This window comes from Opisthocomus hoazin, chromosome 6, assembly GCF_030867145.1.
Source record: "Opisthocomus hoazin isolate bOpiHoa1 chromosome 6, bOpiHoa1.hap1, whole genome shotgun sequence".
Classification (NCBI taxonomy): domain Eukaryota; kingdom Metazoa; phylum Chordata; class Aves; order Opisthocomiformes; family Opisthocomidae; genus Opisthocomus; species Opisthocomus hoazin.
In genome coordinates, this window is record NC_134419.1 from 19476926 (window position 1) to 19501136 (window position 24211).

General features: G+C 38.6%; 1 protein-coding gene across 1 annotated transcript; it reads left to right on the top strand.

Annotated features, from left to right (window-relative positions):
* Positions 1-22236, top strand: BRDT (bromodomain testis associated). The gene is made up of 18 exons (XM_075424092.1): positions 1-192; positions 2490-2627; positions 3383-3512; positions 5605-5777; positions 6883-7254; positions 8236-8364; positions 8568-8756; positions 10071-10252; positions 10329-10621; positions 10777-10890; positions 12420-12551; positions 13462-13523; positions 14721-14910; positions 15556-15708; positions 17721-17780; positions 19021-19216; positions 21283-21442; positions 22159-22236. Exons 1-18 carry the CDS (start codon positions 1-3, stop codon positions 22234-22236), a joined length of 2943 nt encoding a protein of 980 aa, XP_075280207.1.
* Positions 22237-24211: the final 1975 nt, after the last annotated feature.

The window sequence follows — 24211 nt, forward strand, 5'->3', positions numbered from 1 at the left end:
ATGTCTGTTCCAAGCCAACACCATTCTACTATTATTAACCCTCCTCCACCAGAATATATAAATAACAAAAATAGCGGCTGTCAAACAAACCAACTTCAGTTCTTACAGAGAGTGGTCATGAAAGCCATGTGGAAACACAACTATTCCTGGCCGTTTCACCAGCCTGTAGATGCAGTAGCACTGAATCTTCCTGTAAGAACCACTTTGATGTTGGAATATTAGTATGTAAAGTATTACAGGACACGTGAATGAATGTTAGTTTAAAAAAGTTTTTCTGATGCAACAGGTCATGGACAACTACTTTTGCATATGAACTGCTTTCTTTAATCCAAGTCTGCAAGAAAACTGTGGTTTTGCTCTGGTTCATACTAAATGCTGCATCTTTGTTCATTTACTTTCTGATCTGAGACTGTAGTAAATCAGTATTTCTGAAGGATAATAAGAATGCTTAGATAGGCCTCTTGGAGTTTCTGGTTGCTGGTATTTGGTCTTGTCGTCTTTCCACCTCCCTGCTGGTTTAGTCATATTTCTTAATGCTGCATATGATGAGCATTTTCTTTTGCCTTTGAGGTTTTTTTATTTTTAATAGGAGGCGACCAATTTCTTTCAATGTCAAATACTTCATGGTGGAAAAGCAGATCTGATTCACCCTAAAATAGAGGCAAATCTGGATCTGGTTTGATGCAGAGAAGTAATTACTCTGGTAGTACTTCTTAATTTCAAATCAACTTTGGCATCTTGCTCTGAAATTTCTAGAAGAATTAAGTATCCATGCAAAAATAGAGAAGAAAACGGAGATTGGGGTTCTCATCATACCACAGTGGTAGAACATTCTGCTAGGAAACAGATGATCTGATGCTTACATTCTTGTTCTGTATTGCCTTGTCGGTTTTGTTTGTTACAATTTAATTGCAACTAAGTGAATAAATACAATGTCTTGTGACAAATTGTCTTAAAACAGCTATCTTTAGACTCCAGTTTTGGATTACCCCAGGTTTTTCAGTCAAATGAAAACATTGGTTATCCACACAATGGTATTTCAAATTACTTGAAAGATACTGCTCCTAGTAGTGTTAAATAAACACATGGTACATTTCCTTTGATTCCTTTTTTCCTCCCCCAGCTTAAGCATTCATATTTAGTTCTCTCAAATTTCCAAGACTAATTCTACAAAATTATTGGCTCTGTTTAGAGTAGACAGAAGCCTTTATCTGCAGCTGTTTCTCGTGACAAAGGCGTTTGGTCAGTTCATCCAAAAGCACAGTCAAAGTGACTATCTTTTTGTGTCTTTTCTTACTCTTCTTTCTTCTTGAAAAGAACTGTCACTTAAGGTTAATATTAAGAGTCATTCAATCAGAGTTGTAGCAACATTTGCAGCTGACTTCAGGCCAGTTCTGCCTCTTTGGATTTCTAAGGCAGCCACTTGACTTCTAAAAAGTATGTGCTAGTTCAACCACTGCACAATAACAAGCAAACCTCTGGCTCTGTGGCAAGGACAAGGAGGCATTTGCTTCCTTTGACTCTCTCCTCCAGGTGTTAGCAGATGCAGAATGGATAACAATTAATTGTTAGCTGTATTATTTAAGTTTTCTTGGGTTTGTTTTGGTAAATTCAATAGGCTGCACTATGATGTATTTAGCTTTTTAATGTCACCAAAACAGATTGTTAGGACAGCCTTAGACTCCTGAAGCAGTGATTTCACACAACTACAACCACAGAATCACAGAATGGTAGGGGTTGGAAGGGATCTCTGGAGATCTAGTCCAACCCTGCTGCCAAAGTAAGTTTACCTAGAGCAGGCTGCGCAGGACCACATCCAGCATATCTATATCACAATGTATATGTGAATTTAGTGGAGATATTCCTGTTCTGATTTCTTCAGTGCGCCAGCAGGGAATTAGCCTCAAGCTCTTCATCACAAGATTTTAGCCATGCTACTAAAATAATCACGACAGTTCACATTCCAGATGTCTTTCAGTCATATTGCCACATCTCCACTAGACTGACCCTGAGAGGAGAGCCAATATAACCCAAGGGATGAAGTGTTTGATCAGCAACTGTGAAAACTTGGCAGCTTCTTTTTGTCAGTGACCAAGTCTCTGTCAAAGTCTGTCTTTGGCTTCTTTCCCCCTCCTCTGTAAACCAGAGTGCTACTTCAGATAAATGGCTTTGAGATAACAAATGAGAAGTTTGTACACTTTTCATATGTCTTACTACTAGTATAGCTCTGGATCCTATTGAAATAAATATTCTTTGGGGCTTTGAACGGTGGATGTTATATAAAAGAGCAAGGAAAAAATATGGGGTGAAGAGTTCCTGAACACTTACTTCTGTGGTATGTACCTATGACTATGGGGGAAAGTTTTCCTTTAAAATATTCTGTCCAACACAATGCAATTATTCTTTTGCAATTTAAGTTTCATAACTAAATGTAAGAATCTTCATATCCTAATATTAAAGATATGTTGTGGACTCTTTTAAAACCAAAGGATTATTACAGTATTATAAAGAAACCTATGGATTTGAGCACCATCAAAAAGCGTCTGGAACACAATTACTACACAAAAGCTGCAGAATGCATTGAAGACTTTAAAACAATGTTCTTGAACTGCTACATATATAACAAGGTATGTGAAACATTTTACCAGTAACCCATTCTGTTGAACAATACAAACAAGTCTAAAACAAGCAAATGGTTATCAGAGCCTACGCTAAATCAGTTGATGTCTTCATGATTTTTTTAAACTTTTTTTCTCTGAAAGGTGGGGGGGCTTTGTCACTAGGGTTGACTGAGGGCATGTAAGTGAAGTCTAGCCTGCTGTTACGACAACCCAGTGCATAGTCTTTTCTGCACAGGGATTCAGCCCACAAAATCTGTGTTTTAGTTGCAGAGCTCATGATCAGCAAGCACCACGTGACTGCTATACAAGTTCAAGGCTAGCAACCCTGAGACATGCCCTACTCCAAGTTCAACTAGTCTAACTTGAAGTGTGAGCATCTCCCCACACTTGGAGGTTTGCTGGCTGTGTCTTAGTATCTTTAAGCTTTAATATCTTTAAGCTTGAACAGCTTTCTTCAGAACATATGAATGAATAAGGGAGATGGACTGCCCCATTTCCCTTTGCTGTGGGAAGTATGTGGATATAAAGCAGGTAGGACTGTGTGATGGGACAGTGGGAGAAAGAGTATTTCAATAATTCAGTAACTTATATTAAAGTGAGTTGAGGAGGGCAGGGATGGCAAGGTCTTAGAGACCTCTCTGGTACTGGTGGCTTGGTTCAACCTGTTGGAGCACGATTTTGTAGACTTTTTATTTTATGACGTAGCTCTCCATTACTGCAACCTCTCCTTTACTCAGCATGTTACTGACTATGTTTTGTAGCCAGGTGATGACATTGTATTTATGGCCCAAGAACTAGAAAAAGTATTTATGCAGAAAATAGTCCAAATGCCACCAGAAGAAAGACTAGTGATTCTAAACAAAGGAAAGAGAAAAGGAAAGAAGTTGGAAGGTAAGGCCTGTATTATAAGTTGAATTGTTAACATATTAAACAAGCAAAAGCTGGAAATATGGAATCCTTCGTAGCTTGTCAAAACTCAACCCTGGAGCAGTCAAGGTCTTCTCCACTCTTCCCAGAGCATATCAGACAACTAACATTGCTACAAGGCTTTAGCAGATTCAGTACAGTCATAATATTTTTTATAGGTACTAGCTAAATTTCCTGTTTTCTGTTAATGAATTGTGTTTAAGAGGGAGTAAAAATCAGAATTAACTTCAGTAGCGTAACAGCATAGCCTCACAGGCAAACTTCTGGTGCAGTGTGTTTGCCCACAAAAAGGACAATTCAGTCAAGACATCTCAAACTTACTAGGAAATCACATTGTAAGTGCTTGAAGTAACATTGGGAAGCCTAATTGCAAGGGGCCATGTGATTAGCTGCAACTTATCACTCATCACTGGCTTCCTAAGTCTTTTTAATTCCTCTTATAACATGTTTCACTTTGTATAAAGTGTGCTCATTTCTACACCTAAGCTCTCAACATTACCAAAGAATAAATATTTATATTGATAGAAGTAAGACTATGCAGTGCTTGGAATCCCATGTGCATCTCAGTGAGTTAACTTGGAGACCTCCAAGACAGTCTCTAAATTGGCCTGGAGGTACTGCTGTCAGTTATTGGGGGAATGTTAGCTATGTCTCAAGAGCTGCAACACTTCACCCTGATACCTCTTAATTTGCCTTCTGACAGCCATGGAGCAGTGATCTTAGCTAGCTCAGTTGTTACTGGGTCACTTCGCTATGCAACTATATAGCTCTTCAGGGTCTCCTGATGAATTCATTTGCCTCCTTGTACTGCTGTTTGTGGTGGTGTAGTCCTTGTTGCTGGTAGTATCCAAAACAAATATTTCTTCAAAATAGTTTTATAGTTTGATAGATCTCTGTAGCTTTCTTCTCAAGGTATATTTGGGGAGTAACACTACCTTTCAGTGATCTGGTAGCTGGATATGGAAAAGCAGTGGATTTCTTGGTCTTTTCACAAGAACTGTTAGAGGGTTAGGAGGGAAGAGGAGGATACTCAGCTGGCTTCCTGCTCTTACCAGCTTATCTGTGTAAATTCTTAAGCAATTCATTGCCTTGGCAGAATATGTTGGTTGAACAGGCAGAAGTGACTCCCAGAAAAGGTTTCTGAGAAATGTGTTGGAAGCTGAGTTAGTGTCTTGGCTCTCACATGATTGCAACAATTTGTGATGCTTTCGTAACGCCATCTTGCTAGTATTAATGTGGTTTAAGTCCCCTTGTTCCCTTTGCGCACAAACATCCAGCTTGTACAAATTTTGAAGTGTTCTAAGCACCTCATTTTTTAGTTAGATAGTAGAGTATACTGATATGACCAAGGAATATTTCTGTCCCGTCTTTTGCAGACTCTGGCTTTAGAGACAGATCTAAACACACAGCTTATTTCCCTTCTTTTAAAGAAAGGCAACTGACTCCCATTTCAGAGAATTTCATGGTGTTGCCTGGTGTTATGTTACATAAACTAATAGGTGTGAACGTTTATGGGAACTAAACAGAATCACAGAGCTGGAAAAAACATTAGTACTCTAACCAGCCAAATCAAATATAGAAAAAATTGGTCTAACCTGTCCTCAAATCACTGATGGGTATCTGTAACATTGCTAGCAATACATGCAGGTTTTAACTATGCTTAGGAAATATGAACCTTCATGATGCAGTTTGCATCCTTTGCTGCTTTGTCTTTATGAGTATGTAGAAAACAACTTGATTCTCTTTTTGGCAAGAATGTTTTTACTATGTACAGGTTTCAGTGTGATGTCTCCTTGATCTTCCCTCTGAGGTTAATCTGCCACTTCTTTGAAGCCAAATACGCATAACTTGGTACAACGTTCTAGCTGAGGTGCTAACGGTGTTGAGTAGAGGAGGATACCAATGTAGCTATACATAACAATGCTCTTGTTTGTATTTATTTATATAGTTGGGATTTGGAAGAGTGGTTCTGTTGACAACTGTTCAATTTGATCGTGAAGGACATTAACTGCAACACTTAAGACCTACCTCTAAAACTTTGTTTTAAAATAACCAGAACCCCAGCAGCCCAACCCTGGGACTTCAAATGAACAAGGTAGAATGCAGAAACAAGCTGAAAGCAGCGAGCAGCCTCCGGTGATGACTCAAGATCTACAGCAGGTTACACCAGGTCCTTTGCCTGCAGCTCAGCTGACCACTTTAATGCCAACTGCAGTCGCTATAAAAAAAGTAAGTTTCCTCAAATAACTTTCAGAAAGAAAGGTATTGAAATTGCTCCTTCAAGCACTAACAGCAAAACCATAGGCACCACGCTTATTGCAGTATTTTTACAAAAATTCTATTGTGACAAAAGATAGTAAGAAATCTCTATTAAATCTTCTAGGTTTCTGCTAAATAATTGGGCCAGTACTAATTCTAGAAACTAAGAAATTGGGATGACTGCTTGGTACATCTCTTATAAATGCGACTTTAAAATGTTGTTCTCAAAGAAACAAAGTGAACTTTAAGATTGTCTTTCTTCAAGCGTACTACTACAGTTCTCCAGGCTTCACCTTCATGTAGAAACTGTTCTTTCCTTCAGGGGTAGATAATAGCTTTAGTATTAAAATAAAGGTCTTTCTAAGTTCTATTTAATAACTTCTCATGTTTTCAATGTAAATCAAATGCTTGATTCCCCAGAAACAGCATGTTTGCTTAAACACTGTGTGAATAGCCTGGAAGGTGTTTGTAGATCACAAAAGAAAACTCTTGTTAACTGCAGTCTGCATTGTATGTGAACATCTGACATTTTCATCAGATAAACCCTCTTGTATTGAGGGAGTTTGGGTTTTCCTCCTGCAGTGAGGAATAGGCACATGTGCCAGGCTCTCCTACAGTGTATATTTACACTTTACTGAAGAATTTGAACACTGATGATAAAGCACACAAAGTATCAGTTCCAAACCAAATATCACCGAGGTTAAAAAAAATAGAGATAAACCTTGAACATAAAGCTCTTAACCAGGCTTGAAATGAATTGCAGTAATTTATCCCCTTCCCATGGCAGTCACCTTGTGGTAACTTCAGAATTTACCAATTCTTGGAGTCTTCTCGGATGCCAAAAACCCGACCACAACTTGACCTGCAGTACACCCTGTTCTTCCCTTTACATCCGAGTTTGGTGTGCTGCTCTTGTAACACCTTTCAGTCTAAACTTGTAGCAGTGCCACATTCTGCTCTGACTTCAATAGCTGTAAAAGTTCTGACACTTAGGGGTTTTTTTGCGTAGTCTGAAAGCTGACCATTCTCACTGTTCTGGACACCTGTATTTTAGACTGAAAAATTTTTTTCCTAGGCAAAAAAATGTGCGAAAAGGAAGGCTGACACAACAACTCCTACTACTTCAATATTCACAGCGAGCAGTGACTCTTCTGCAACATTTAATGAAAGAAAAGCTGTTCAAGCATGCAGAGGTGAAAATGAGCATATGACACCAAATAAGCTTCTGAAGAGACACTTGCCAGATTCTCAACAGTCACCTCATATTCCTAATAAGATTCAGTTGTCAGAACAACTAAAACATTGTAATGAAATACTTCAAGAAATGTTTTCAAAGAAACATGCAGCATATGCGTGGCCTTTCTTAAAACCTGCAGGCGTTTCATCTTTCTCACTTTGTGAGAAGCAAGGGATCACCAAATGTCCTACAGACCTGGGAACCATTAAAGTAAGTATGTTTCAGAAGGAATTAGACTACTTGTGTGCTTGCTTTAATAAATTGTGTAATGACTGGATTTTAAGTGTTAGCTGAAAAGGTGTAATGAAAGCTATTTCCCCTTTGAAAGAAATAATGGGCATATAACTTCATACACCTATCTCAACAAATTAAGCCACAGCTCATTGAAAAAAGTCTTGAAGTCTCACTGCAACTATGTGCATGGTGGCTAATCTACTTATCTGTTGATCAAACTAATAAGTAGTGAGGGCATTACCATCTCCATGAAGCACTTCCCATCAGGCTGTGTGTTAAATATCTTTCAGTCTGTGTATGCAATGCTTTTGCTAACACCCTACAAAACACAATGCAATTCTGTAATGTCAGTGTCAGTACTGGATATTTGCATCACCATTCACATTTTCTGTAAAAATGAACCCTTCTAGATGGAGAATCTGGACAGTGCTTTGTGAACACTTGGCACATCTGTCTGAGGTTCAGGGATTTAGCCAAGTTAAGATCCACCTTTGTGGGAAGGGTTAAATTTTAATAGCTTATTGGACTGTCTTGAAAACTGGCTTGTGCAATATAAAGGTTATTTCCCAATTTCTAGCCCACTTCTTTGACTCAAACAATTATGGAATAGGCTTTGTATAAATACCATGCTTAGAATCAAGAACAAGTGCTGAGTACATGACCAAATAAAATCACCTGAACATTCTTGTCTTGGCCTAGTACTGAAACTAGTATTACAAAGTCCTTACAGCAACTACAGTTAGCAAATCTTAAGAGGAAATTCTGTTATTTTGTTAAAAGGACAATGTTGAAATGAGAAGCAGGTCTTTCCATAATGGTTCTTACAATATTTACTGTTTTGATACAAGCTGAACCTGGTACTGGACATCAAAATTCTTCCTCTTCTCTTTCTGCAAGTTCATGGTGACGCTCTCTACCTTTAAGCTGTAAATGTGCATTAATTTTCTTTTCCTTTAGAAGAAAATGGATAATTATGAATATAATGATATACAAGAATTTGCTGCGGATGTTAGATTAATGTTCATGAGCTGCTACAAACATAATTCTCCAGACCATGAAATAGTTGCTATGGCAAGAAAACTTCAGGTGAGTATCACTTAAGTCAGACTTGAAAAAGAGTAAGACTAAGATTTCTTTGTGGCCCTGTGCCCTGATGTAGCATCTACTGATGTTACCAACTACTATGTTGCCGTGTCATTCTAGAAAACAAGCAGCAACTTCATAATGCTTTTACAAATATGAACAACATGCTGACCCAAAACATGCTGTTCCCAAACCTGATTCTTTAGGATGTTTTTGAGAGGCACTTCACCAAAATTCCTGATGAACATGTTGCAAGTGTTCCTCTGCCACAGCCTACAAGAGAAATGACAGAAGCTTATTCCAGTGAGAGCAGTAATGATGACTCTTCAGAAAAAAAATCACCTGAAGATTCTAAAGAGGAGAGAACAGTGCACCTTGCAGAGCTTCAGGAGCGAGTAAGCATTAGTATTCAATGTGCATGATTTATAATATAGTGCCACTTGTAATTGTCCATTCTAAGGCTTAGCACTAAGAATCAGTATCTAAAAGATTCTACAGTCATTTGTTTTTCTTAATACAGAACTTTATTCCAGTTTGGAATTATCTCCAAATATGAAGTGAATAGTGCTTCAGCAAATGCAAACTGGTTTTAGTGAAAAGTTGCTTTAGTACTCTTGCCTACCATTTCTTCAGATGACTCTCACACTTTTAAAAAAATAAAACTGTGTTGCTGTGGTATAATGAGAGCATCCAGATACTCCACATATAGCTTAGTGGCATATTCTTCTAACAATGGTTTTCCTTCATAAGGTTGAAGACCTCTCTTACGCTCAGTCTCTTTTGAGCCACACAAAAGCAAGTCATTAAATTCTACTTCAGAAAGCTCAGTATGAAGTAAAACGGAAGGAATCTTATGTTCATGCTAATGTGAAGCATGGCCTTGCTTCACTGGCTGAGTGGAATGAGTCTTGCTTTTGCTTGGACATGATGCTTTAACCTGCTGCTGCTGTATCTATAAACTGTGGGGAAAATTAGCATTTGTTCTGCTAGTCAAGGGACAGTCTAGTTTTCAGACTACACATATATCTACATATACACATATATATGTACATATACTACATATGCATATACATGTATATGCATATACATTGTTGATTTATGAATATGGGCATGAGGACAACCAAAAGTCTGCAAGACAGCCTTTGCAACAGGGAAGTATTTCAGTGTGTCTGGTCAGATTATGAGAACTGGAATACATCTTCCTTCTAATTCCTATGAGATTTAACCAAACTGGTGTTAGGTCTTTCTCGAAGCTGTTAGTATGTCCCAACTGGCCATTTTATATCACAGAGTATCTGGGATTCATGGGTCAAAGATGCACAAGCCTGGTCCCACTAGCCTAATTCAGTAGCACTGCAGAGGTCTAACCTAGTAAGGCACTTACGTGCTTCCCAAATGCTTGAGATTAAAGAGAAGCTGCTGGGTACTCCTACAGTGATTTTTGCTTTTGTTTATTCCTCACAGGATGCTAGAAGACATATGCTGTTAGAAAGGTCTGCATAAAATAAGTAGCCTTACATCTTCTATATCCATAGTCTGTGATTAATCTATAATATAGTAAGATGCTTGGAAAATAAACCCCACTTGGAAAGCAAACATCCTATTAATATCCCCTCAGCTGCCACAAATCTCCTGTGATATTTAGGACCAGTTTGTTATTCCTCCTACATTGCATAAGATTATCAGCATTCATTTTCTGCTTTTGATAGCTTAAAGCTGTTCACCAGAAATTGCGGGCTTTGACCGGAGCATACTTACCTAGACTGAAAAAGAAAGAAGGGAAGTCTGAAAGGGAGAAAATCAAGGAAAAAGCTAAAAAAGAAAGCCTGATTCAAAAGAAGAAAAATCTAAAACACAAGAAGAAATCTAGGAAAAAGTTGTCTTTAAGCATGTAAGTGTGGGGGACTTGTGTGGGTGTCAAATTGATTTTTAAACTGCCGTTACTGCAGCACACTTTTTTCTTGCAGTCAATCAAAGAAAACCACGCAGCAGGTCTTTTTGGCACATAAGTCAGAAGATGAAGATGGTGCCAAGCCTATGAATTGTGATGAAAAACAACAGTTGAGTTTGGACATAAATAAACTCCCGGAAGGTAAGCTTGGGAAAGTAGTCCATATAATACAGTCAAAAGAACCTTCACTGAGGAACTCTAACCCTGATGAGACAGAAATAGACTTTGAAACTTTAAACGCTTCAGTACTCAGAGAACTAGAGAAATATGTGGCAACCTGTTTGAGGAAGACACCAAGAAAGCAGCAGGGTATGTAGCAAAAATGATTCCTAAAAAAAAATAAAAAAACAAAAAAAAAACCCACAAAACAAAAAAAAAAACCAAACAAAAAAAACCAAACAAAAAAAAAACCACTAGATTTGTTTTCTGTTTGCTGTCAATGTTAATTTCTGTTTCACATGCAGCTAAAAACGCAACAAAGTTCAAAGAACAACTTAATTCTGAGAAGAAACAAGAGCTAGAGAAGAGACTACTGGATGTCAGTGGGCAACTAAACCCACAGAAGGAGAACTTAAAGTGTAATGTGACTCTTACTTTTATTCATTTGCAAAAATAGCTTAAAGTGGGATTCTCCCCTTGGGCTTATGTACTATTGTGCAGCTGGGGACTTTCTCCTCAGAGCAGCTGAGGTCTTAAGCTTCCCTTTGCTAGTTTTAAGATACTTTCTATGCCGAGCGAGCTGGTCAGCAGCAAATTTGGTCAGTCGCTTGTCCTGTCTAAAACATCTTCCTTATTCTTGCACCTAATCCTTTATTACAGGTAAAGATGGTAACAGTTTCAGAGCATAAGGCACACTGAACATCCTTCTCCCTTATGCTGACATATGAAAACATGGTGGGGGCAGGAGGAGTGTCCAACAGTCTATGTATTTGTTTGCAATTCACTTTCTGTGGCTTAGATTCAAGAACAACAAATTCTAGTTATACTTAGATTGCAGCCTCACTAGCACTGTCATGCTAGCATCAGGGACAGGTGTGATGTGTTGCCTTAATCTTAAGGAAGTGCCCTAGGAGAATCAGTTCAGTTTTTCAGGCAATATTGCATTCAATATCAAAGTCAGACATTCAGTACATACTTGAGCGTGTCTACACCTACCGGTGGTTCTCATCAGGGACTGAGAACAGATCAAGGCAGCTGATGCTGCATCAAGTTCTTCCTCATCAAACTAGTGAGTGCTATTATTGCCCTCTATCGGATAGCTATTAAGGTCCTTTGTAAAGCTAGTTAGGTGAACTGGTAAGAAGCAGCCCTGCAAGACACAGGCTTGCATCCAGCATTAGCTTAGGCAACAGTCTTCCTGTCTGGTATACGTGAAGACTTGAAAACATCTTAGGAAGAAAAACTTAAATAAGTAGCTGAAATCAATTGTGAAGGATATGCTGTGGGGAGAGGGAGGAGGCAGGCCAGTGGCTCTTTACAACAGGCATCTGGCTTGTTTACAGGGAAGAGCTTAAGCTGGCACTTAAGCTACATGGATACCTGTTTCCCTGGACACAAGTCTCTGTTATCTCCAAAGCTTCCATCGGAGCAACACACTTTGAAAAAGCTTTTTGACTGCAAAATCACTATAAATTGAGTTAAATCAACCCTGCAGATGCAAAATAGTCAGATGGTGGGGAGGTGGCAAAAGATGACAATTCTGGAGTGCATATGATTTGAGAAAGAGGAGAATTGGCTGTAAAGACCTCAGTGTGCAAGTCTTGCAGTAGCAACAAGCATAGAATGGACTCTTAACAGCAGGAAAAACTTCTGGGAGGGAAATTGCTTGAATAATATCCTGAGACACCAGTTTTAACCTACTTTAGCATTATAAATTGTGTGTTTACAGTTCCTTCTTAGCTGTTTCATTCATTCAGCTAGCTTGCTGCTGGTAAACCTCCCTCCTCTATAAAGGTCTCAAATCCATTGCTAAATGGACAGTGGACAAGGAAATGGCAGAAGACAAACTGTTACATGGAAGAATAGACCTAACAAAGTTGATCCTAGTCTTGTATATGAAGACTGCTCCATTGCAGGTTGTTCTAAATTCTTTCTTTTTCTCCTGCAGTTGAAAACAATGCTGAGTCCAGTATTGGACCAAGCAGGCTGAGCGACAGCAGTGACAGCAGCAGCTCCTTGGACTCTGGCAGTAGTACTAGTAGTGGCTCTAGCTCCTCAGATAGCAGTGACTCTGAATCAGGTCAGAAAGCTTCTGTTTGTGTAGGCAATTAGTCTACTGTTCCACATGCTTACCAAGGATTTCAGTTACCCTTGTAAGCTTGTTCCATGTTGAACGTGCAATTCCAATGCTATTAAATGAGTGTCCTTACTACTGAGTTTGTGGGGGGGAACACCAAGAAAACCCAAACCAAAAAACACTACAACATCCACCCAACTTATCAGTGAAAAACTTCAGGAACAAAAATCGGCAAGAGATCTGTGTATCTAACCTGGAGACTTGACTACTAGGCTATAGCTTACTCTTGTGGCTTTGATTCCTTTTTGAAAGTGTGATTTACTTTATTTTCATCTTCTGGTCTGCAGCATGAAGGGTGTGTTACCTCGAGAGTAAGGCTTTGTCCCTAAGATGAGGGACAAAAGTGCCAACAGCATTGACTGTAAAGCCAAAGTCTGCCCTGATGCTTAAGTTGTATCAAACTTCTTCCAGGGACATCACAGTGCTGCAGCATCAGGATATCAGAATGATGTTTCTCTCTGTACACAGAACTCTCTCTAGTTTTCTAGGACAGAACAGATCTGCCAAACTGGAGGTCTTCAATGTAGCTATCTGCATGAGGTAACAGTGTAAGCTGAGATGAGTGCTCAACCCTTTGCAGTGTGGGGAAGCAAACAGTCAAGTCACTGATGGCAGCAAAGACCTTGACCCTGCAGGAATCCCTGTAGGTTTTTTATATCTGGGAGAAGTTCTCTAAACTCATCAAGCTGAAGTCAAAAGTATTCAGGATAGAATGTTCCTTTCACTGTGAGCTCTGACTGTCTAGGTACAACTGCAACTTGCATCTTGTATGTGTGAATAATGAAACACATGCAACTGATTTTATTTTTTTCATCTCCCTCTTTCTGCCCACTCACTGTATTTACAATTACAGAAACCTGCTCAAAACAGACTGAAGCCAGGCAGAACTGTCTAGCTCCTATGGAAAAGCCTAAGGTAAACCGACCAGAATGGAAATAACATTTTTGCCCTAAACAGTTACCTGTTGCATACAGTGGTACTCAAAATCACACAACTTTATCAGGAAATAATGAATGTGGCTTGAATGCTACTTGTTCCATAGACCTTACTTACATGGAGATGTCAAATCTGCTGTTTGTTAAAAGTAGCTTATGTATCCGTATAGAAACGGATGTACTGGGAGAACTGCTGAGGCTTTTGCCTCTTACAGTCATTGTGGTAATTCCATGTTGGTTGAAGGAGAAAGGAAAAGAAGAGAGGAGGACAGTGCTCCACACTTCCCAAACTTCCACTCCAGCCATCTCCAAAAAAGGAAAATACTCTTCAACTTGATCTTTGAGTATAGAATTGACCTAATAAACAGTGCAAACCCCCTTAAATGTTTTCTTTATGAATAACCTCATTTTACACCTGAAAAATAAATAAATTGTACAATATACTAGTCATTTTCAGGATACTTTACTTATTATGGTATTATTATGAGCAACAGCAGTTCTATCTAGAAATAATTTTTAATGTCTCAAAGATTGAATTGCTATGTTCCTGTATATACACTGAGTGTTAATTCTTGTCAGGGGTAGCTGCCTTTCATAATTTCCCTTGAAGCTACCAGAGATGGAGACCTTGGATTTCAAAGCAAGATCACAGCAAAGCCTCCATTCTTCTTACAACAGGCTTGCTTTCACTTGAAGTGCTTAGTTGGATACAGGAAACTAGGCTGCAAATTTATTATTCAGCTGCTCCTTCTGCACTTTCATAAGCAAAGACTGAGGGAAGGAATTATGCAACACCTTTTTTTCTTTTTTGTTTAAAAACTGCAGCCTCTGCAGTGACAGAATGACAGCAATAAACTTGACAAAACAGGATCCAGGAATTAAATTTCAGCTTGATCAGTTATAGCAGCACCTGACTGAGTAACAAAAATGATCATATCATAAATCCTCACATTTACATCTTGTTCTCGTGGGTTTTCTGTATCTGACAGACCAAGGAAGTGCCCTTTACCTCGTGGAGTTTTGTCATCTGAACTCATAGAAAATGCTACCTTAGTATTACAACACAAGGACTACTGAATCCTATAAACAGTGAAAACGGGGCAGGGGTGGGGAAAGAGGATGAGATAGCTACAAAAATTAAGATTTGGCTGTATTTACTACTGCAATCTCTTTCTAGAGAATACCACTGCCTTTACAGAGGAGATCCTGCGATGTGCTGCAAGCACAGCCCTCATCACTCACCACTAGCTTGCCAAATCATGGATCATCTGAACTGCAGCAGCCACCTCCCAATGTACTGCAGAGGCTTCAGCCTTTACAGAATAGATCACTTAAACAAGCAGAACAAAATTCCCAGTCTTCCTCAGGTAACAACTTCATGGCAAGATGCATGGCTACATTTGACTGCTGAGGAAAGAAGGGATGGCAGAACTAATGTTTGTATTGCTCAACAAGGGTTTCAGATTACTGGGGTGCTTGTGGTGGGGCAGAATAGCATTTTAAAACAGGAAGACATGTTCATGCCTCCCTATGATAAGATGGAAATTGATACCTAATGAACCTAGGGTTACATGAAGTCCTGAACACCTTAAGGCAGGAATTGGACGCTTACACTTAAACCCATCACCACCACTCAAGTTCATGTCTGAAATCCCTATTAGCCAAATTTAAGCCTTGGTGCTATAGGCCCTCTGAATTGTTTGCTGTTGTCTAGACATATCAAATATTAAGTGGCTTAGAAACTTGATCCAAGGAGTTATTCTCTTCCCTCCTTCACTCCAAAAAGTCTAACTCCAGACACTTCTGAGTTTTTGGTAAAAGACAGCTTGAGCTGGTAGCTGATTAACTAAGAAATCAATTTAAAATTAATTAAAAATAACTGTCTCAAATCATGCAGCTAGGATACATCTCAAAATTAGGTCACTGTTTAGATCTGTGGATTAACTGGATATGAATATATGTAGGACTACACTTTGCGTGTTAGGGGAAATCATACTCTACTCCTTTCTCAGGTATAAACTTGGCTGTATCTCCTCTGTGTGATGTGCCAGACCAGCAACTTCCTCAGAGTACTCCAAGGACAGCTCAGCCTTCTGTCACATTCATTTTAGAACTGGATACTCAGAGCAACTCATTGAATTTTGTAGAGAATCCCACTGTGTCAGGCATTTCTGTGAGGTTACCTGCATCTCTGAAATGAGCTCTAGATTTTAGACTTGTGACACTTCTGACGGCATGGGTATAGGCCTGGTGTGTTGCTGAATTCAGTGGTGGCTTGTTACGAAGCTCAACTTACGAAACTGGTAATCACAAGCTTTCCTTCATATCAAAAAGCAGTGTATCTCAATGAGAGGTTCTGTGAAGGCTGGCATTGCTTCAAGGAGCTCTAAAATGCACGTTTCAAAGTGTGTGGCTGCAAATACATTTGACGCAGCCTCATGTTCCTGTGTTATGTCTAGAGCTTTAAGAAAACTTAAACTCATCGTAAGTTGGCTTCAGGTAGATCTTCTTAGCAGGTATAACAGGTTGATCAATTGATCTTAACAATGGGGTTAGACTTTCTTGAGTATGTGAAGCTCCTGCTTTATTTTGGAGTGTTCAGTGCTCAAGACTGTCAAGAGGATTCCAGCTGCCTGTATGAGGATAAATGATCTTTGAAAGATGTCTATTATATTGAGAGGGACACCTTAATATGCTAGTTCTCTAGTCTGGAGGAGAACAAGTTTCTGATAACAGAATTCAATCTAGGCTTTGCTTAACTGGACCTAGAATCCATAAGAATGGAGATCTTAGGATTTGGAACCCTCTTCAATAGTACGTGAGGGACTTCAGAGGTTTTTCATCCTATTTTATTCCACTGTATAGTAAAAAATCTCCTGCTCACTTGCAATTATACCATCTTGGAGGCAATGCATGGGGCATAGGGTAAAGGCCAGGTACTGTTCTTGTCTTGACTTTTGGAAGCTCTGAGGTCTTTCTGAAAACCCCTTTTATGACAAACTGGCTGAGGGTTTGAGACTCTGCCTTCACCATTTGAGATTCAAACATCCAAAAACTTTACCCTTTACATAAAAAAAACCCCACGCAACATGTTAAGTTTCTTTTTAAACATTTACTTAAATACTGAAACATCACAAACTATAGTAGTGGATCATTGCTGAATGATATAAAATACCTGACTTGTCTATATCTGGTTCTAAAACAGTGGCTTTTACAGGTTACACCTAGATTTTCATCCTAGAAGGTCTTTAGAAAGGGAATGTAACAAAGTAATACACAAGATTAAAAAAAAACCAAAAAAACACTACCCTATAATACGTGGCTTTTGTTAACCATGAGATATTCTGGCCAGGCCTTAGTATTGCAAAAGTCTATTTTCAGGCTTACAGTAATGACTATAGGAAATTGTATCTGTTCCTGCATTTAAAAAGTTTTTTGAAGTCTTAAAAACTTTGTGGAAAGTGTTTTTCACACAAAATAGTGTGGACCTTCTGCAGTAACGCAGCATATCAGAGCTGTTAATCTGAAGTTAGTATTGTCAAAATAGTACTTCTACTTTGCCTGTGTAAGTGTTGGGGGTTTTTTCCCTCACAAGTAACAAAGAGGTAACAGCATGGATTATTTGTACATCCTGTAGGCTACTGGAAATGTCACGGCTAGCCCTTACTGGCTGATCTACTTGCCTTTTAAAACGCAAAACAAACAAACAAAAAAAAACCCACCACTGAAATAGGCTGTAGAGCTTTAGGCAAAATGAGTTTACATGATGAATGAGGTACTCTTAAATAATGCTGGAATAAAAACAGAATAGGGCTGCGTGAGGAGGGGACTGGGGGTGAGCAACTGGCAAGGTGCTGTGTTGATAGTTTCTGAGCAAATTTCGGGACATTCTGCTGGGACTTGTCCTAGAATTAACCAGGAGTTAATTTCTCATCTATAGTTGACGTTATCCATTCCTTTCCCTGACCCAAACTGGAAGTGGTCCAGTTCAACTTCAGCTTAGGAAATGTTTGGGAGCATTTCTGTCATTCAGAATCAAACAATAATAATAAGAAAAAACTGCGGTGTAAATTCTTTAGTAAATTTCTAGAATGACTGAATTTTTATCACTTGCATTTGAGGAAATTTAGTCCATAAAAGCAATGTGAGTCAAAAATCTTTTTTATTATTCCATCAGGTCATTGTACACCTAATGATAAAAGCATGCTGGAGCCAAAATCCAGAATTCTTCCAAGAAAGATAAGCATTTCAATTCCTATTGGAGGAGAAGAGCTTGAGTATACTTACTAGGATCAATGATTCCCTGTCCTGGCATCGTCTCTGAAGATGATCTTCTATGGTTCAAATATTTAGTGTCTGATAGGTCTTGGGCATTGCTATAACCTGTATAGATTTATCTCATTTCTAGTGCTAATAACAAACAACAACAAAATCTATGGGTTCTGATCATTTCAGGAGGTAAATTATACAAGATTGTTCAAAATAGCATATCCGTATTGTCATTAAAAATAACATATCCATATTGTCATTAAAATATGGCTTATGTCATCTAGTTCTAATATTTAAACTATTAGTGTTCCTTGATCTAGTTCTGATATTGAAGCTTTTAGTGTGCTTTCCCTTGCTGATCCAGTAACAAAAAGAAGCGTAGTATGGAATATAGCCATGGGTACTATTGAGAAACCTGTTCTGAAACAGGACGATACACTTCTGATGATATCATTACAATTGGGAAATAATCTGAAGGTTTTTATGAACGTTAAGCAAAATATTTCCTAGCATACAATAGGCTATCTTAAATCAAGGAACAGAGGAATTTTCTTACCTATTATTTAAATTCTTCAGTGGTAATCAGCTATTTGAAAACATCAAATCAAAATTGCTTGTCTAAATAATTGATCATGTCAGCCTCTGGACCTAAAAAGTTTGTATATAGTCTCTTGAACTAAAATATTCCTAGGATTTTTCTTTAGGCACTTAGCTTTCAAAAAGCTATTAACTAACTTACTGAATTAAATTAAAAAATATGTATTCCTTCACAAATATGTGACCTTCTTCTACAAGCAGTACTTTTTAAGAATACTGGGTTTATGCTGGTTTATACCACGAAGAAAATGCCACTGGGGATGTGGGGGGAAAGAAAACACAGGTATTTAAAACAAACAAAACCCATAAGCCTTTTCTGGAATTAAAAAATGGAAAGGGAGATATATAGGATTGGGTAAGAATAGCTACAAATGCTAATGACTTTCACCATATTGCTAAAGAATCTCAAAGTTGAAGAGAAAACATATTAAAGTCTGCTCAGATTGCTGTATTTGCACTAATATTCTGCCACAGTAAGGATATTTTGTTGCAAATACTCTCAAATAGATCCATTCAAAACAGCATTGTGCTAATGTAAGAACTAAGCAGATAGTGGATGATTGGTAGCTCTATTTTTGCCTCTTCCATGTTTTCCATTTTCTAATAATTTCAGGATACAGGATTTAAGAATATAAATTCCTGGGTAAACTTCTGTAAAATGATGACACTTCCGGCTCCGATAAAAGCATCTGCTGACGTGTTCAAACAGTTCAGGAAAGTAGCATTAAAGAAGAAGAGTGAGCAAGCACAGGAGTTAAAAAGGCAAGCCGAGAGGGAACTGCAAAAGCTTTCTCAGGAAAAAGAAAGGTTTGTGACCACATATGCTGAAATATTATTCTATTTTTCGCTCCTATGCTTCATTTATGTGCAGGGCCCACAATTTGGATAGTTAAATAATTCTGTGGTCTTTCTGTTTTCAAGAAAATATTTCAGCCTCAGGCTGCTTAATTGATGCGATACATGCCTCCCATCATGGTTAAGGATACAAGTGTGTTGAAGAATAAAAGTCACCTTTATAAACTGATAATACTATTATTTAAAGTTTTATTAATAACTATAGTTGTAATAACCATATTTATGGTATTTGTGGTTGGTTTTTGGGGTTGGTTTTTTTTTTTTTTTTTGTCCCTTGGAGCACTCAGTTCCTCTGGTCATGACCAGAATTCACCCCTGTCCTCAGCACCTTACTTTCCTATATCTGTAGTCAGGAAAATCCCCATCTTATTGCTATCCTAAGGGGAAGCAGGATAATCTAGTCTTCAAGAACTTGGCATTAACATAGCTAAAGGAGTTCCAGTGTGCACCACTTCAGACAGCAGAATTCTTTGCATTGCTGTAGAGAAACATATTCAATAAGCTACTGCTGTAGTATTCTTCCCTCGTTGTTTGGAGCCACTGTTTCAGTGAGTGCCCACATATGTATCCCAGTCTGAGGTCTATTATTATGCTGAGTGGGATAAGTGACTGCCTATTAATTACTGCATTGCAGTAATATCTTAGATTGCTCTTTGCCACCTTTTTGAAACTCTGCTTCCTGTAATATTTCCTTCTTCAGTAATCTTGACTTTTTTCTTGCCTGTTTAATCCTGTGAAAGATAAGGCTGATCTGGTTCCAAAATTCTCCTGCTCCTGCCAGTTGCTGGCTGTATTAGAATAGGCTACTTGTTTGGAGTGTATTATTATAATAAACAGAGCATTTGAGATCCTTAAGAGTAGGCTCCTTGTTCAGAATGTATAGTGAACAGTTCAGGCACCTTCACAGAATCACAGAATCACAGAATGGTAGGGCTTGGAAGGGACCTCTGTGGGTCATCTAGTCCAACCCCCCTGCCGAAGCAGGGTCACCTACAGCAGGCTGCACAGGACCTTGTCCAGGCAGGTCTTGAATATCTCCAGAGTAGGAGACTCCACAACCTCCCTGGGCAGCCTGTTCCAGGGCTCCATCACCCTCAGAGGGAAGAAATTCTTCCTCATGTTCAGACGGAACTTCCTGTTCTTCAGTTTGTGCCCATTGCCCCTTGTCCTGTCGCTGGGCACCACTGAAAAGAGCTTGGCCCCATCCTCCTGACACCCACTCTTCAGATATTTGTAGGCATTTATAAGGTCCCCTCTCAGCCTTCTCTTTTTCAGGCTGAACAAGCCCAGCTCCCTCAGCCTCTCCTCATAGCAGAGATGCTCCAGTCCCCTCACCATCCTTGTAGCCCTCTGCTGGACTCTCTCCAGTAGCTCCTCATCTTTCTTGAAGTGGGGAGCCCAGAACTGGACAGAGTACTCGAGATGAGGCCTTACTAGGGCAGTGTAGAGGGGAAGGAGAACCTCCCTCGACCTGCTGGCCACGCATCAGTTCCGCTTGACAGTAAATGTAGGTTTGAAGATCAAATGGGGGTGAGGATGATTGAGCTTGCTTGTAACCTTCAGCTACCACAGGTTTCCATGAGGAGGAAACTGGGCATGTAGCTCTATGGAATAAGACATTACAGATGCTTGCCGGAAGTTAGATTTCACTAACTTGAGTAATCAGTTGAAGAGGAACAAAGCAGAAGCACAACATTATGGGCCAAGAAAGTAACAGAAATTTAAGTGTTTATGTCTGTCAAAATAAGTGTGTGTAACCTTTGTGTAGTGTCTATATAAATCCTGTGTGCATAAGGATTGGAAATGGAACACAGGAAACCTTGTCCTGTTACAGCCCAACAACTGCATGCACATACCTCTTGCAGAGGGAAATTGCTATGAATCGACATGTAAAACAGAACCACAGTTTGAGTGCTATATGCTGATTTATTTGCAGAATTCTCTTCAGGTGCAAAGGCTTCTTACGAAGAAAAAGAACAACTTTTACTCTATACCAATCTCTTCTCCTTTCTTTAAAGGGGCCATGAAGGCCCAGGACTGGATGCCATGGCAGCAACAGACTGTGAGCTCCAAAAGGAGCAAAAGAGCAAACAACTGCCCCAAGTTCAACAACAGACTCCTCTTGAAGACCGTAACTTGGCTAGAAAAATGGCACAAGAACGCAGGAGGAGAGAAGTAGTAAGTTGCTGACTCTTGCCAGCTAATTTTATTTCAATTTTAGTACAAAATAAAAAGTGTTAGCTCAGGTTCTTATTTTAAAGGGCCTGAATGACTGTAAACAACAGAACTACGCTACCTGAAGAGTTAGTCCAGAAAACTAAATAGGAAACTCAAAGTAGATCTTCAAGTAGCAGAATATGAAAAACTATCTGCTTGGTGCTATTACTCCCATCAGCTTAGAATAATTGCACAGTAAAATCAAATTTTAAAGGGGAATTCCAGCCATTTGAATAACTTCAAGCCTCAAGTCTTGCAAGCTGTCTATGCTGTTTAATGTACTCCATGTCAACAAAAGTGCTAGTCCTACTGTTCAGGTCTGAAATATCAAAACTGAGCCTTTCAAAAACTAGCTTAATGGGTTTATTGATGTAGGTCACAAATGTTTTTTAATTGCTACTATTTTTTTAGATTAAACATTTTTTTTTAAATTCATAATATTGTACAATGCAATGTAACAGCTGCAGTGTGAGATCATGCCAGATTCAGATGTTTACTGAAGCTTTCATCCTGTTTCAAAGCGCACTTCAACAACATGCACACTCAAACTTCTAATAACAGAGGAAGCATACGCTTTTGGGGAAGAAGCTTTGTAGGTTTTTCTCAGATCTTTATTAAATATTTGACATGCATAGTATTAATGTCCAAGTACTCTACACTAATTTGCTTTCTTGCAGATGGCTTCCACATTTGATATTTATCTGCAGCGTGATATTATGTCATCTTTTGAAGAATCTCTTAAGGGAAACCTGTAGTTAATATATAACTTCACTTCAACAATACTACAAACTCTGTACAACTTTGAAAATGTACTAGTTGCAACCTTCAATGTTAAGACTACTTTAAAGAGCATGTAACCTCCTCTAAGATGTTTAATATTAAAAGTTGTTCTCTGACACTTGAAGCATCACAAGATCTTTTTTGCTACTTGTTTACAATATCTGTAATCTAGTCTGCTACACAGTGGAATGCAGTTGTTTTTTTGATTACAGTTTTATATGTTGTGTATATATATGATAAAATTTCAGCTGCTTGATTTTTTTTTCTTTTTTTTTTTTAAATCTTTTTTTTTTCAGAAACACTTGGGAATCTGTTATACTGAGCATAGCCAAATTCTTGTGTTTCACTGTATTAAGTCATAGCATGATCTAAATATACACCTATAGAAACTACTTTAAACCAAGGTCTTGTCAATTATGTGACTGCTACTAAAGCAATCACTTTACTGTGACACACTTGCATGGAATCTGAGCTGTGACAAAAGACCTCTATAATAGTGATAATTTCTAAAGGATGTGTAACATTATTTGTAATTGTAAAAAAAACAAACAAACAAAAATAAAAAACCAAAAAAACCCCATGTTTCCTGGAACTCTATAATTTCCGCAACAAATCCTGTATATTTGCATGTCTTTTAAGGCCCAGACATGATCTTCTGTTTAACGTATTTTATGTTAACATAACATTTGGATAAGGGTGCAGTCATGTTTGCCAGATGGTTTTGGTCCTACACAGAAAGAAATTATCTAACACTTCCCACTTCTGGCTCCAGTTTGAAAGACCTTCTGATTAATGCAAGATTTCATTAATGTTGGGATACTTGTCTAAAGGAGAAACTAGAGTGTAAAAACCCTGTGTCCTTCTTGATTACATATAGCTATCTCAAATTCAAGTACAGGGCTAATAAAACATTGTTCTATAGAATTAATACCAAAACACAATGTATATTACAGAAATGTTGGGTGGAAGGGGCCCCCTCGAGATAATCTAGTTCAGTGGTCTTCAAAGTTGTTTTCATCATGCACCCCATCAGTAAAAATTTCTAAGCATGCACCCCCAAGATATAGATATTCATTTATAAGTTATATAAATTTTCTGCAGTACTAATATGTGCATTATAAAAAAATACATTAAAAGATAAATTTAAAATATTTTAAATAGTCTTTCTTTAATTTTGTTTATTTAAGTTTATTTTATTTTGTTTTGTAATTTAAAAGAAAAATGTATTCTATTAAATATTTTCTTCCCCCATTCCACTTTGGAGACCATCAATCTAGCTGAACCTCCCTCTCAAAACTCTCTCTCCCTGTGGAGACCTCTGGTCTGTTCATTTCCTGGATCAAAGTTGGAAGTGAAGGAACCATTGCCAGTGTTGTGCTGAGGGTCTGCCACAGACCACCCAACTACCTAAGTGGACAAGGCTTTCTACAAATAAATAAGTTGCATCTAAAATCATAAACAACAGCTAAAGCATTGCTAAAAATGGTAGCCTGGACTTTCAGGTAGCAGGCTGAAGAGCTAGTGCTAGCTCCAAAATACCTATTCTGCAATAAACTACCCCTCTGTATCTTCTACCTCTGCCATTGCTGGAAGGGTAGTATTTCATCCAACAGCAGAATGAGTGTATATTGCCAAACGCTCAGACTGGGGTATCACCCCTTGAAATGTCTAGGGAAGTCATAGAATCGTTAAGGTTGGAAAAGACCTCCAAGATCATCAAGCCCAACCGTCAACCCAGCACCATCATGCCTGCTAAACCAGGTCCTGAAGTTCTGTATCTCCATGTTTTTTGAACCCCTCCAGGGACGGGGACTCCACCACTGCCCTGGGCAGCCTGGTTCAATGCCTGACCACCCTTTCAGCAAAGAATTTTTTCCTAACATCCAATTTAAACTTCCCCTAAGTTACCTGAGAGAAGAGACCAACACCCACTTACATGAGCCTTGCCTG